General features: G+C 32.6%; 1 protein-coding gene across 3 annotated transcripts in view; it reads left to right on the plus strand.

Annotated features, from left to right (window-relative positions):
* LEMD3 (LEM domain containing 3) overlaps nt 1-15,685 on the plus strand; it is a 72,804-nt gene that overhangs the window by 43,005 nt on the left and 14,114 nt on the right. Inside the window, exons 5-13 of one of the 3 annotated variants that reach the window (XM_077913713.1) lie at nt 3,096-3,175; nt 3,261-3,406; nt 4,336-4,437; nt 4,540-4,642; nt 5,289-5,467; nt 11,179-11,260; nt 12,657-12,762; nt 12,877-12,955; nt 13,184-15,381. In XM_077913713.1, the coding sequence (XP_077769839.1) occupies nt 3,096-3,175; nt 3,261-3,406; nt 4,336-4,437; nt 4,540-4,642; nt 5,289-5,467; nt 11,179-11,260; nt 12,657-12,762; nt 12,877-12,955; nt 13,184-13,347 (1,041 nt within the window). In that variant the 3' untranslated portion in view covers nt 13,348-15,381. Of the gene's footprint in view, nt 1-3,095; nt 3,176-3,260; nt 3,407-4,335; nt 4,438-4,539; nt 4,643-5,288; nt 5,468-11,178; nt 11,261-12,656; nt 12,763-12,876; nt 12,956-13,183; nt 15,382-15,685 lie in introns of those variants that run through there. The other 2 variants (XR_013388757.1, XR_013388756.1) reach the window with 2 other exon arrangements.

Here is a 15,685-nt window from a genome sequence, read left to right on the forward strand (position 1 = left end):
ATTAAGAAATTTATGTGTCTTTACATTATTTGAAGCTGACATATATAGTTTAGCTTTCAGAGTTCTGTGTAATACAAAAATGTCATTATATCTTGCATATTGTTTTAATGAAGAACATATAAATAAATACAGGTAAATACAGCATTTATGTTTCATTGATTTTTAAAAAAATATCCATGGTTTATGATTTCACTTATACATGAGATCTAAAAAAAACAAATGAACAAACATGCAGAAACAGACCCATAGAGAACAAACTGGTAGTTGCCAGATGGGAGGGGTTAGGGGATGAGCAGGACTAGTGAAGGAGAGTGGGAAGTTCAGGCTTCCCATTATGAAATGAGTAAGTCATAGGGATGAGAGGTACAGCCTAGGGAATAAGGTCAGTGGTATTATATGGTGACAGATAGTAGCTGCACTTGCAGGGAGCATTGCATAAACTGTTGGGACTACATCAAAATAAAAAGCTTATGCCCAGTGAGGGAAACAGCCAATAAAACTAAAAGGCAACCTACAGAATGGGAGAAGATACTTGCAAGTGATATATGCAACACAGGGTTAGTATCCAAAATATATAAACAATTTATAAGACTCAATACCCAAAAACCAAATAATCCAATTAAAAAATGGGCAGAAGACATGAACAGACATTTCTCCAAAGAAGACATCTAATTAGCCAACAGACACTTGAAGAGATGTTCAGCATCACTCATAATCAGGGAAATACAGATTAAAACTACAATGAGATGTCACCTCACGTCTGTCAGAATGGCTTAAATAAAGAATATAAGAAAACAACAAGTGTTGGCGAGGATGTGGGGAAAAAGGAACCCTCATGCACTATAGGTGGAATGCAAACTGCTGCAGCCACTGTGGAAAATAGTGTGGAGTTTCCTCAGAAAGTTAAAAAATAGAACTACCCTATAATCCAGCAATCTCACCACTGAGTATTTACCCAAAGAATGTGGACACACTAATCCAAAGCGGTACATGCACCCCTGTGTTTATAGTGTTTACAGCAGCATTATTTACAATAGCCCATATATGGAAGAAGCCCAAGTGTCCATTGGTTGATAAATGGATAAAGACAATGTGGTCTATATAGCTATATATATAGATATATAATGGGATATTACTCAGCCATAAAAAGAAATGAAATCTTGCCGTTTACAACATGATGGATCTATAGAGTATAATGCTAAACGAGGTAAGTCAAAGACAAATATCATACCAAATCACTTAAAATTTTTATAGTCCTTATTCATAAGTACACATTTTTATAGTTAAAAAAATATATAAATTGCATATTGTTTTACTTTTCTAAGCATACAGCTATTTAGCTGTCATCATGATCGTTTCTAAATGCATTCCCTTGAAATGGTTTCATAAGTAAACCATTTGTCACTTATTAAATATATTGGCTACATATTTTTTGATATTTATAAATAATGATGAAAGATCACACTTATTATTTTTTTTAAAGATAACAAGTAGCTTGTAGTTCTCTTTACCATCTAAAACCATCCTGGTAGTAGTTACGCATAAGTAATGATACATAGCAAGATTAGTTTTGCTTCATAAAACTTTTTACATTTTCAATTTGATATATTAAAAACTTGCCAGTTCCATAATAGGAAGTAAATTGCACTAATCAAATGATAAACCTTAACTTCCAGTGCTTTTGAAGAATCTGTTGATAAAATGCAAAAGCTATTACTTATAAAAATTATTTTTTTTTAAAGGAGCAGTTTTTTTTTTTTTTTTTAAGAGAGAGAGAATCTTAAGCAGGCTCCACTCTCCGTGCAGAACCCAACATCTGGCTTGGTCTTACAACTCTGAGCTGAAATCAAGATTCAGATGTTCAACTGACTGAGCCACCCAGGCACCCCTTAGAGGAGTTTTTAAAAATGACTTCTTACTGCTACTTTTAGAAGTTCATTCTTTGTACTTAAAAAAGTACATAAAGATATAAAATTGAATAGAACATTAAGCTCCGTGAACCCAGGCAATTTTGACAGTTTTGCTTAGTGCTACATCTATCTCTAGGTCCTAGAACAGTACCTGGCACATAGTGAGAAATGGCATTGTTTTACATTTGTGCAAATCTTTTTAATCTACTATGTAGGCTAATAAAAAAAACAACTGGATTTTCATATCTGCTTCTGTTTTGGGTCTGTTTCAATGTTTTGGCTGAAGTACATCAAGAAAATCTAGTCTCATACAGATACATAGTCAAAACGGGAACATTTTAATACTCTTTTCAGATAATTGTAGATATTCTTTGTTGATACTGCATCAAAACTCTTTAAGAGGTAGTTTCTTCAAGATTAGTTGCAATGTGCAGTTTGAAGCCATATCAATGATTTTTGTAAAGTCTGTCTCTAAAGTCCTTTGTTTTGCATGTAAAATAGATCTTTTACCTATGCAAGATTTAATAACTCCTGCATGGTTCATTTGGAAAATACTAGTTTGCTGTTTATGCAGATCTTCCCAATGTTGACATATTTCATTATGCCATACCACAAAGTCACATTCTTTAATATTACCCAGTTTCATTGCAAAAATTTTTAAGTATTGTGAAGTCATCAAACTCCTAGTAATGGATGCAACTTTTTCTAAATTTTACTTTTCACTTGAAAGCTTGAATGTTATCATTGGTAACAAAGTCAGCTGTTTTTCTTAAGTTGACATGCTTGCTTCATTCACTTACTGAGAAAATGTCAGTGAAACAGGCAAGTCTGTATAGTTTGCCATTTGTTCATCTAAAAATATAGGGTTCTATAAAAAAAATAAGTAGCTAATTCACTTTTATCACAGTGATACTTAAAAGACAAATTATATTTCAGAAAACCCCCAAATCTGTAAATGTAAAAGAACCAAAAAGAAAATATAACAAAATATTAAGTGTACTTATCTTAGGAAGATGGGGAAATTGTGACTTTTTTCCCCTTTCATTTTTCTGTAATACAGTTTTGTTGTGTAATACAGTTTCAAGTGTTATATAAAGATAAAAGTATGGTATTTATAGTATAGCTTATAGAGTCAAATGAATATGAATTATTAGGAATAGTTATGTTCTCTATTTTCCTTATTAGGATTTAGGCCCTGAATATGAAGATATATTTAATATTTCTTTGAAGTGGATTTTAGAAAATGGAAAAGATGTTGGAATAAGGTAAAGGATTTAATTTCCACTTTGACCACTTTATAGTATAAGAAATAATTTTGACTCTAAAGTCTCCTTAATTATTTTTAACTAGGTGTGTTGGTTATGGCCCTGAGGAGCAATTGACAAACATAACCGATGTGCAGTTCTTACAGTCCACAAGACCACAGATGTCTTTCTGGTGTCGCTTTCGACGTGCTTTTATTACTGTCACCCACAGGTTATTGTTGTTATGCTTAGGTAAGTTATTGGGATGAGAAAGAAGATACATGGCAGTCTAGAATTTTTATAGCTGTGTTTCACCAAATGGCAGGGTTGAGAATTTACTTCTGTGATAGTTGCCATTATAAATCACATACAGAAGCCTTCACTAGGGTAGAGTAATATTGAAGCTGTTTTTCTTTTTTAAATAATGTCAGTATTTATCTAAGGGCTTAGAAAACAGTGCTATAAGTGGAGGTGGAATAAAACTTTATTATAAGAATGTCATAAAAAAGACATAGATTATCTTTAGAAAATAGAACGGGAAATATGAAAATTAAGCTGATTTTTAAAATGATAAAGTATAAATTAAGTTCATTAAAATTATTATTAATTTAAAAAATATAATTTACCTGCATTAAAATTTTTACTTGGGTTCCTGGATTTTATGTGACTTTTGATTGATTATAGAAATTTAGAAGATAACGCATTTCTTTCTTTTCTCTGTTTAAGTCCTTTAAAAATAATTTTCCTAAGATGTAGTATGTTTATGGTCTTTGGAAACCCACTTTTCTAATAGTTTAATGTGGCAAAGGAAAAAGCTTGTGAAACATAGTTATGCTGTTTTCAAAAAAATAATAGAATTTAAAATGTTCAGCTGTCAGCATCATGGAAGAAATGGTTTCTAGAGAGATTAAGTGAAGCTCTGGAAAATGCTCAATACTAAATTGTTCTATGTGGTTGTAATTTATGTAGGTAATTCAGCCTACTGTTATGAAGGCTCATTCCATTATCCTATTATGGCAGTTAAAATAATCACTGTGGAAACTGTCATAAGATTTCTCTTTTTTTGCTTTGTTTTGTTAACATCAGATTTAACGACTAGACCAATAACTTCAGGTGGCAGTGAATATTATTGAATGTCACTGAGCACAATTTTTCAAACACAAAACTTATAAATATTGCAGGTGTTGTGATGGTTTGTGTCGTTCTGCGTTACATGAAATATCGCTGGACAAAAGAAGAGGAGGAAACAAGGCAGATGTATGATATGGTGGTAAAGATTATAGGTATAAGTATTTGTAAAAATCTAAACTATTTCTATAATAGTAATTATGTGATAAATTATAACATGATCAATGATTGATTCATTTGTAAATTTATCTTTTCAGATGTTTTACGAAGTCATAATGAAGCTTGCCAGGAAAATAAAGACTTACAACCTTACATGCCTATTCCACATGTGCAAGATTCCTTAATACAACCTCATGACAAGTATGTTCAAAGTATTACGAGTTGAACTAGATCAGAATGTTGGTAGTATTTCTGAAGTTGTGAAGATTATATCGGGAATTGAAGCCTTTCTCAAGTAGAGCTGTTCTGTACAGGCTTTATTTTTTGTACTTAAACTCTCCTTCCTTTTTAAATTCCCTTCTGTTCTGATTTTGAGCAGTGTAAAGACAACTGGATTTCTAAATCATGATCACTTTTATACATTTTTTATTTTTATCTTCACCTTATTTCCTTTAATTTCATCTTCATAAAGAAACCGATAATAGTGATGTTTTGTTAATAACGCCTTAAATATTTTGTTAATGAAACTTTTTCAGTAAAAGTACTAAATAATGACTTCTTGAAAATAAATGATTCTATATCCTACTGTAGCATTCTTCACCATAGCAACACCTCAGAATCATTAGTGGAGTTGGGGAGGGGGCGGATTACTGATGCTTCACCTCTGAGGAATGAAATTCAGTAAATTTGAGGTGAGCTTTAGGCATCTAAGTCTTTTTTGAAAAAATTTTGTAGGCAATGATAAGGAAAATCAGAAATAATAATAACCATTGCCTTCAATTAGTAATACATGAAAAAGATTCCAAGCCAAGATGCCAGTAAATTTGTCATTTTGTTCACATGATAGAAAAAAAATGAAGAAAGTCTGGGATAGAGCTGTTGACTTCCTTGCTGCTAATGAGTCAAGAGTTCGCACAGAGACACGAAGAATAGGTGGTGCAGATTTTCTAGTTTGGCGATGGATCCAACCTTCTGCCTCCTGTGACAAAATATTAGTAATACCTTCTAAAGTATGGCAAGGTCAAGGTATGTATTTTTAAACAACAAAAATAAACATAGTGTTTTTCCAATTTTTTTCAACTACGAAAGTCTTAATATGTTTAAAGTAAAATACTACTGTTGAAAAATACAAGGGCAAACTTCCTTTGCAGTTCTATTCCATAGAAGGAATTACTGTTAGCTTTCTTATATATCCTTTCTTCTTTCAAATATAAACATGATGGTTTGTCTTTACCATAAGAGAACACTACATACATTATTGTGATTTTTTCCCTTTTTTACTTAAAACAACTTAGTATTATAGATCTAACTGCATTCTTTTTCCTTAATTTTTATGCAAATATGGCAATTTATGTTTTACATTACATAAAACATATAAAAGTGGAACATAACTTTTTAATTGCTCTTTTTTCCAAGTTTTGTTTGCCTGTCTCTTTTTCATTGAGACCCATCCACCTGCATATCCCCTGTGCCACATAGCTCTTATGGCTTTCTTTCCATATTTTTCTCTATGTTTTCATGGTTTCAAAAACAGGTGTATATAAGTATATAGGAGGGCTTGGTGATTGATTGCCTTAGGTTCCCAAATCTCTACTAGTGATAACTGTTACCTCACTTGAATTTCTTGTATGGTTAGTTGCAAATGAAAATTGTGCAGTTTAATGTGCATTTCAGAACTAGTAGTGAGTTGAGTTTCTTTAAATCTTTTTGGGTAAAAGCATATTTATTCAATATTTGCTAAACATAGTATTTATGAGAAAGTTAATCATTTTGAAAAAAATTGCGAGAAAGTATAATCCAGACACTTCCTTTCTTCTCTAATTTTCACTTTCAAAGAGCTTAAATGATCATAGTGTTCAGTAATCATGGCATAAAAATGATGCTTTGATGATATCAAAGATGGCACTAAACATTAAACTTTTTTTTTTTTTTAAACTTTTTGTTTTAAAAGGTGTCTACAGAAGGGTCCTATAAAATGAAAACAGAGTGCAAAGCCAGTCAGATCTGATTACTGTAGTGTCTGATTGTAAATGGTTGTGGATTCTCAACCTGATTTTTTCATACAGCTGGCAATTGGTGCTTATGTATGCATAAGAAGTTCTAGAAATGGCCATTATTTTGTTCATATGGATTTATTTTTATCATTGTAGTTGTCTTATTTTTAAAATATGAGATTTTCAAGATCAATCTAGAGAAAATTTCTTGACATAAGTAATTCAGATTGTTCTAAATTAGTGGGAGGGATGACAGACTCTAAGTGTGTGAAATTGGATGCTCCATATCTAGAATTTAAAACCTCAAGACTATTATTTTCATTTTACCATTTTCTTTAGATAGGAGAAGACTGTGTAAGTATGATGTAAGACAACTTTGGGTCAGTTCTAAGTTGTAAAACTCAATATGAATCAATAGAGTAGTTCTAAAATGTTTTGCTATTTTGTTTCACCAAAGTTTATATAGTAAATGTTTACAAACTATATGCCAAGTACTGAGCTATCTTAATTTGAATACTTCTAAATGTACACTGTGAAGAATTATAAAATCAGTCTCCCTTTACTTGAGCGTCTTTGATTAAAAAAACATAAGTTACAGTGAATGAATTACTGAACCTAGAAAGAAATTGAGACTAAAATAAGACACCTGTTGTTTAGTAAATTGAAAAAAAAATGGCTGAGATTATGTTATCCTGAAGTCAGAAAATCCTGAGGTAGAACCTAGTAGCCATTAGCTTGAAATACCAATTCAAATTTTTAGAGTTATAATGATAAAAGGCTATAGACTCCTATCAAGAGATTTGAATTCTTTTAAGAATTTGATCATAAAAGAATTTGTTATAGGAGCAGAATAATGAGAAGTTGGTGGGACATTTCTTAATGATAATTATCTATATTGCCTTATTTAAGAACATATGGCCCTGATAAAAAGAATTTATTTTAAATATTAATTACATTTTATGCCATCGAATGTATAGTCTATCTAAATATAAGTGATTGACTTTGCTTGTTAAAAATATTAATACATAAACTAAGTTTTGCTTTCATTTAAATGTATCTGAACACATGTGCTATAAATATGGTTATATAGTGAGGGTTTGGGTTGTTTAAAAAGATGGTTTAATTTATTAACAGGCTTGATGTTTATCCTCTTATAAATAACAGTGGTTTAATTAAAAGGTACATGGCTGGAGGGTTGGTAATTATAGTATCTTTTGAATTCACTCCCACTACAAGCTGTTTTCATTTAATTGTATTTTTTCCAAGTAATTGTTAAATAATCAACCTTATTGAATTTTTAGTTCATTTTCTAAAGGATAGTTAAGTATAAATTGCATTCTTATGCAGCGTTATTATCTCCAATGGTATTTTAAAGTGCCAGTTAAACATCAAATTTTACCTGCTGGGGAGAATTATTTATGTTTCTGATGAATATAGTCTTCAGAATAAACAACATTCAGTTGAAGCATCCAAACATAGTTCTTGAGGTATTTGAAATGTATCATTATTTAGTAACCACTGTCTCTGCTTATACCAGGAGATGATTACAATTTAGTTAGGGAGACAAAGTATATGTCTTAAAAATCAGTTTGATCTTCACAACTACTTTTTGACTAGAGTTGGCCAGGAATAACTTCTCCTAGATCCATTATTTATGGAAACTTGGGTCTAGGCTAGGATAAGATGATATTAATGCTTCTGTTTTCTCTGGTTCATTCCCTGCTTGCCCAGGCCAATATTGGAATTTCAAGGAACTCAGATTGCCTGCAACTAAAAGGTCATTTAAGAACACAATCTATATACTGCCAGAGAAGTCTGTCTGGGTGGTACTAGAGTTCACAGACTTTCTTAATCTGGGATTTTGCAAAAACTTCTCATGTGTAGTGGCCATTTCCTCATACTATATCAGGCACTGTTAGGACATTCACACCCTAGACATTTCTTTTCACTAGGTACTTCTGAAATCTTTCATTAATATACTCGTGTCTTTATTTTTTTTTCCAAGTTTTTATTTAAATTACAGTTAGTTAATGTACAATGTAATAATAGTTTTAGATGTAGGATTTGGTGATCATCACTTACATATAACACCTAGTCCTCATCACAGGTGCCCCCTTTAATCCCTGTCACCTATTTAACACATCAGTATACTCTTTAGCCATTAACTTATCCTTTAAACTTTCCTGATATATATATATATATTAAATCCCCAGACTCTCCAGTTTTTCCATGTACCTACTTTTTTCAGTTTTTCAGTCTTCCTCCTATCTTTCTTTTCCTGTCCATCTTAGTTTCCATAACCCATTCCTCCAACCCTTTTCTTGCTAGTACCCTTAAGTCATTACCTATATCCTTCATCTTAGCCTAGTAAATTCCAACCAAGGATGAAACTATTTTGTCGATGCCTTGCTATGGATAGGGAGCTGAGCATAGCAGCAGAAAGTCATACAGTTCTACAGACAGGTACATCATAAATAATTAATCTCAATTAGGCCCTCAGCACTGCCTGACTTTCATGTTCTCTTTTTAAAAAAAAAATATTTAAATGCAATTTGCCAACACATAGTATGATACCCAGTGCTTATCCCATCAAGTGCCCTCCCTGACTTTCATGTTATCATATTTTACTGGTCACTTAACTTACTGAGTTAACTACTCAGTAACAATTTTAGATCTCTCCGTCTTTTCAAACCTTTGCCTGTCTCCTGATTCTCAGTCGTTGACTTGAATAGAAGCAATCAGATTGTACCTTCTACAGATTTCCACAACCAAATCTATAAAATTGCCAGAATCTACACTCACCCTCACCTCCTGTTGAAATTGCGGAGTTTTCTCACTTAACAAAGACCTGAGCCCTTCCCTCCATAGAGAGTGGGATCTAAGTCCTCTGGCTCCCATTCCCTCCAGTCTTCTCAAGTATCTTCGCTTACTGTGTTCTAAATCCCTGCCTCTATGGGTTCTTTTCATCAGTACTTAAACATGCTGTATAGTCTTTCTCATCTTTTAAGACATGTTGGAGACTACATTGTTCTTTAGCTATCACTCTGTCTCTCCCTCCCTCTCTCTACCTATTTATAGCCAAATAGCATTAAATAGTTTATTATACTCATTATTTTTACTTTTTCACTTGTTTTATTCTTCAACTGACTCCGATCTATTTCCCATCCCCATCATTCCAAGGAAACAGTTCTTAGACATTCCTATTGCTATACCAAGTGGACATTTTTCTCTTCTTATTTTACTTGACAATGTTAACAGTTGAGCCTGCTTTAAAACTTTCTTCTTTTGGCTTTGGGCTACTTTTTTAGCTTTCCTGCTACCTTGACCATTTTTTCGATCTTCTAAGTTTTCTTCTTTTCCCAGATCTCTAAGTGTTGGGAGTTTCCCAAGGCCATCTTTTTTTCTCATTCTACCTGTCTTCCTTCCACCTACAGATGATGTCAAGCTGCGACTTGATTTATCATTGATATGTTGATAACTCTCATATTTGTATCTTGAATTAAATCCTCTGGTTTTCAGATTTTTATTCCCATCTGTATACTTGTCTACCAGGATATGAACACTACAAATTCAGCATGTGCATGAATTCAGTATCTTCTCTTGCTAAACGGACCTCTTCCCCTAGTATTCTTGTCTAATTAATGATGATAACTCTTCTCAGTTGGTTCCACCATAAACTTGGGAGTAATCTTTAATCTCTTCCTTACCTCCCATGTATAATCTTTAAATAAGTCATGTCAAATCTATTCCATATGTCTTAGATTCTTTCCGCATACTTCCATCAGCATTGCTGGTCTATGTTATCCACATTAGTATCATCTCTCACACGACTATAGTAACCTTCTAACTGGTCTACTTGCATTCAATTTTATTTCTACTTAGTTGATTCTTTATGAGTCTGTATTTAAAAGTTATAATTTTAAAAGATCTCATCAAATTATTACTCCTTACAAAACTTGGAATGGTTTTCTATTTCTTTTATGGCAATGTCTAAACTCTTCAGTGTGATCTACATGGTCCTTAATAATCTGACCTTTCTCTTGTAAGGCTCCAATGTTCCCTCTCTAGCCACAGTGGCTATCTTTTAGTTACTTGACTACACTGAACTCCTTTTTGCCTCAGGGGCTATATGTAAGCTAACACATTTGCTTGAAATGTCCTTTATACCTCTCTTTACTCTGCCTACTTTTAATTTTTTTTTAAGATTTTATTTATTTATTTATTCATGAGATACAGAAAGAGAGAGAGAGGCAGAGACATAGAGGGAGAAGCAGGCTTCCTGTGGCGAGCCTGATGTAGGACTCAATCCCAGGACCTCAGGATCATGACCTGAGTCAAAGGCAGATGCTGAACCACTGAGCCTCCCAGGTGCCCCTACTCTGCCTACTTTGGTTTATTCTTTAAGTCCTAGAATAAATTTTACTTCCTCAATGAAGTGTTATCTGATACTTCCAGACCACCTTAAGTTACTTTCATACTTCCGGTATTCTTCCTTCTTAAGATTTACCATAATTACAGTTTGTTTGTTTTTTGACACTCTTTCTCAATTCTCAAGTCTCTCAGCCCCTTGGTAAACTGCAAGACTCTGTGAGAATAATGATTGTACTCTCTGATGTACTTTAACTTCCAGGGGTCTGGCTCCCAGTAAAAGCATGCAATGAATATTTTTGAAAAAACTGAATAACTGAATACCTTTCAACAAAGTGGAACAGTGACAAATAGTAAAACTAATTTTTTTTGTAGCATTTCATTTAGATAGAAGAAATTCACCGCCAAATAGCTTGACGCCATGTCTAAAGATTCGAAATATGTTTGACCCAGTTATGTAAGTATCACAATCAGAGGTACATGTAATTTTTATTTGGAATATTTGGAATATTCTTATAATGCTATGTCTGTAATTGAATAGTCTCTTTTACCTTGAAATCTGTGCAAAAATGTTAAGCTTTGCTTTTCTTCCTCTTTTGTTAAATTTTAGGCAAAGATTTGACCAAAAGACTTAGATGTATAGTAATTTGCTAAACTTCTACAAATCTTTGTATGTATTGTGAATCCCATAACAGATAAATGCTGAGTCAAATTGATGATACACAGTGATAAACAGTACCCTTTATTAAATGTTTAAGTCTCTTCTGCCAACATTCTTTGCCTCAGTCGGCAATTTAGATAAAAATAACCTGCTATTTTTGAACTTCCAATCTCTAATTGTAAAAATATTTTCTGCAAAGATGTACACGCTTTCTTTCTGTAAGTCGTTTACTTGTTCATGCAATATTTGAGAAACTTTTCTTTCCATGTAATTATAGCAGCACATGCATCTGGAGATTAGCACAGGCAAAAGTTACTGCCTTAGAAGCTGTAATATTTCATATATAATCATAATAATTTTTAGAATTTGCTTCCTAGAGGTGATTGCTTATTTGTCCAGTGATATGATAGGTCAGATTCTGTTTTGTAAAAAGAGTCCAGATAGTGGAAACTGTATTATATATTACATATATAAAATACCCATAAGTCTCCTTTAATAACTCATTTATTTCTTTTTTTCTTTTCTTTTTAATAACTCATTTATTTCAAGAAATAGTTGCTATGAGATTCCAAATAAGTGACAACAAAATTGGAAATGTGGAGAAGCACTCTTATATATGTACATAGCCCTCTCCGTTTTGTATAGGTAGACAAAAGCACTTAGCAGTGTGATGATCCCTCTACTGGGAAGTTTACCTCATACCTTAGGGATTAGGAAATCACTGAAAGTCCAATATTTTGTTACCTAAGGTGAAGATTTATGATTTAAAGTGTAGCTGCCTTCCTTTTGGCCCATCATCTATATCTCACAAGTGAGACAAATATGCATTGGTGCAGCAGGAAATCTTAAAGCTCTTAACACTTGCTAGGAGGAGAAAAAAAGAAATGACAATAGGCACATAAAATTTCAGACCTAAAAATGACCCCACATTTGTTCTGCTCTGGTAGGCTAATCATTCACTGCCTCAGCTCTGTACATTCTTATGCTGGGAAGTGAGAGAAGGTCTGGGAATGTGAATGCTAATATTTTAAAAAATCTATCTACTGCTAGTAACAAACATTTACTTAACTACTAATTTTAACAATATGTGGTTTTGAAACTACCCACATTCTGGTAGGATAGATATGTTCTAAGAGACAATGGCTTTTTACTGAGTAGGAGTATGGTTGTTGATTTTTGTTTTCATTTTTAGGGAAATAGGGGATCAGTGGCATTTGGCAATTCAAGAAGCAATTTTAGAAAAATGCAGTGATAATGATGGCATTGTTCACATTGCAGTAGACAAAAATTCACGTGAGGTAAACTGACTTTTACTATTGAATTCTACATTTTGGATTTGTTGCTACTAAACTAAGACTGTTTCTTTTTTTCTTTCTTTCTTTCTTTCTTTTTTTTTTTTTTTAATATCACAGGGTTGTGTATATGTTAAATGTCTGTCTCCAGAATATGCTGGAAAAGCTTTTAAGGCATTACATGGCTCTTGGTTTGATGGTAAGAAGTTTGAGTATTACAAACATTTAAAAAAGACTAATTATGGCATACTGTTAAAGTATACCAGATTTTAAATGAAAGAATTTTAGGTCAGCATTTTTAGAGTAATTATTTAAGATTACTTTATTTGCATATTGTGTTCATATGTCTTTTGCCACAGTTTGTTTTCTATAAATATTAATAAGCACATTTTTACAGATCTAAAATATTATTTTTATCTTACAACAGGGAAATTGGTTACAGTAAAATATTTACGACTAGATAGATATCACCATCGCTTTCCCCAAGCTCTTACTTGCAATACTCCCTTGAAGCCATCAAATAAACATATGAACTCTATGTCTCATCTTCGTCTTCGGACTGGCCTAGCCAATTCTCAAGGAGGTTCCTGAAAAGACTTTCTTCCACTCCTAGGACTGGTATTTACAATAGGAAAATTCTTGTTTGGCTTCCTGTCTTCCTTTTAAATGCTTCTTGTATGTAATATTTTTATTGAATACAGCTCTGTTTGAATGTTCCAGAGATCTTAAGGTTCCAGAGGGACTTAGCAGTGAGGCAGCGATGCTGAGCAAGCAGAACAATTGTTTCGTTCAGTTTTTGGAGCTCAGTTAAGCCAGTGCATTTAAGTTGTGCATGAGGAACATTGACTTTATGAAGCGTTTTCAGATGTGGTGATTGTGTTTTTGCACCACAAGTGTTTGGATAACCACCCAAAAGCATGGTGAAGAGGCTTCTTGTATTTCCATAATTTCATGTGAACTAATGTGAATTTTTGTATACAGTCACCTGCATAGTTCCTTACCAGGCTAATGTGGTAAAACTGTTCATTTCCCAGTTTAACCCTAGGTTTCTATTGCTTGTAAGAGATTCATTTGTTACAGCTGGAATACAGGAAAACTAATTTGGGTTTAGTGGTTCCATTTAAGTGTAGGCGGATGTACATGTACTTCAACTGGCTTTTGTATATATGTATAAATGCTGGTGGTGGCGAAAGTAGTCTTGTTTTGTGAGGATGTCTGCATTAAAGCAGTAAAATAAGCTTCATATTTTATTCATAATCTAATGTGTATATATGTATGTGTATATACGTGTGTATGTGTATATATATGTATGTGTATATGTGTATATATACACACACATATATACATGTGGCTGTACTATCACATAGATCAAACAGCCAGACACCTGCAAGTATTAGATACAAGTTTAAAATATCTTTTATAAGTTTTATATAAAAATGTCTGAGTATGATTTTGTGTGGAAGTTCCGATATCAGTTGTAATGGATTCAAATTTATGTGAGCAATAAAGATGCAATTGGCAGATATTGGAAAAGTATTTTGTGAAAAGCTGTATTTATTATAAATACTAGGACTATGACATAGTACTATTGGGATTAAGTCATTTTCCCAATCTATTTATAATTTAATGAAATGTCAGCTCCCCTGTTGTATGTCAAGTTTAAAGCAGGGCATATTGTTGCAGCAAAATGTGTATTTGAAAAATTATATTTGAAATTTTGGGTCATGAAAGCTTGCAATATAGTGAATGCACGAGTGACCGTTGCTTTGTGCCTCGGTATTTACTTTGTTTCAGTAAACTTGCTTTATTACTGTTTATGATTTCAGATTAAAATAGTTGCTGAGCAGAGTTTACTTGTAATGTAACAATTGGCTTTTTTTTTTAATAACCTGTTGATATATTGATGTCAGTCCAAATGAATATGTGAAACAGCTGGAATTGTATCAATTTCGATTTTGTTTAAAGCTCAGTTTCCTTTTTGTTTTTTTTTTTATTGTATATGTGTTGGGTTTGCAGCATGAACTTGCACAGATAATGCACGTTTTCTGGTTAAGTAAACATGATGCACACTGTTCTGTAACAGAAAACCCTATTGTGCCTTACCTATGTGCTTTTGTGGGCACCATGTTTATGAAGAATAAAAAATGATTTGTTATCTGAAGAGAATAAATTTTAGATTCTCAGTTTATGTCTCAGATGCTAAAGTGTGAAAATATAAATATATATAATATATAAAATAACCAATCTTTCTGTATTTTATGTGCATCATAGTGATTTATCTGAGCTTAGTGACCCCCATCTTGTGACCTGTTGCAAGAGTGAATGTAAAATAGTTGTGGCATTTTAAAAGGTCGCCTTTTGATGCAGATGCATCATGTTTTTTTTTGCTTCTAAAACATATTTCATGTAAACATTGTACATTTATTATTGTAATATATACTATTATGCAGCTTATTTTACCTGAAACTGTTAAGCCGACCAAGATCCCTCCCTGCAAGACAGATGGGAATGTGTATAATAACTAGATATTTGAGAAGTTCTGAAGTTTGATGTAATCTGTTACTTGTCCTGTTAAAAAAAAAAAAAGGAAAAATTCTAATTAAAAATTTATTAGGTTTTTTTAAATGCGTCTTGGCTTTTAAAAAACTTTTAAAGTGCCCTGTGTCTTTATTTTTTTTAACATGAAAGTAAGTGCCTTTATTTTAAATCTTGGGGATTTGTAAGTACATATATGCTCATAAAGATGGGTGAAGACACTAAAGTTAATTTTAACCATCCATTCCTCAGCATCTTACTTTTCTTTATGAAAATGCCTTTTTCTAACTCTCAAATGTTTGTATCAAAGTGGGGCAAGACTATCCTCTGTGTCACTAAAGCAGCACTGTACATTTTATCATAGCAAGACTTTCTCAAAAAAAAGGAAGCCATT

Source organism: Canis aureus, chromosome 11 (assembly GCF_053574225.1).
Source record: "Canis aureus isolate CA01 chromosome 11, VMU_Caureus_v.1.0, whole genome shotgun sequence".
NCBI classification, from domain to species: domain Eukaryota; kingdom Metazoa; phylum Chordata; class Mammalia; order Carnivora; family Canidae; genus Canis; species Canis aureus.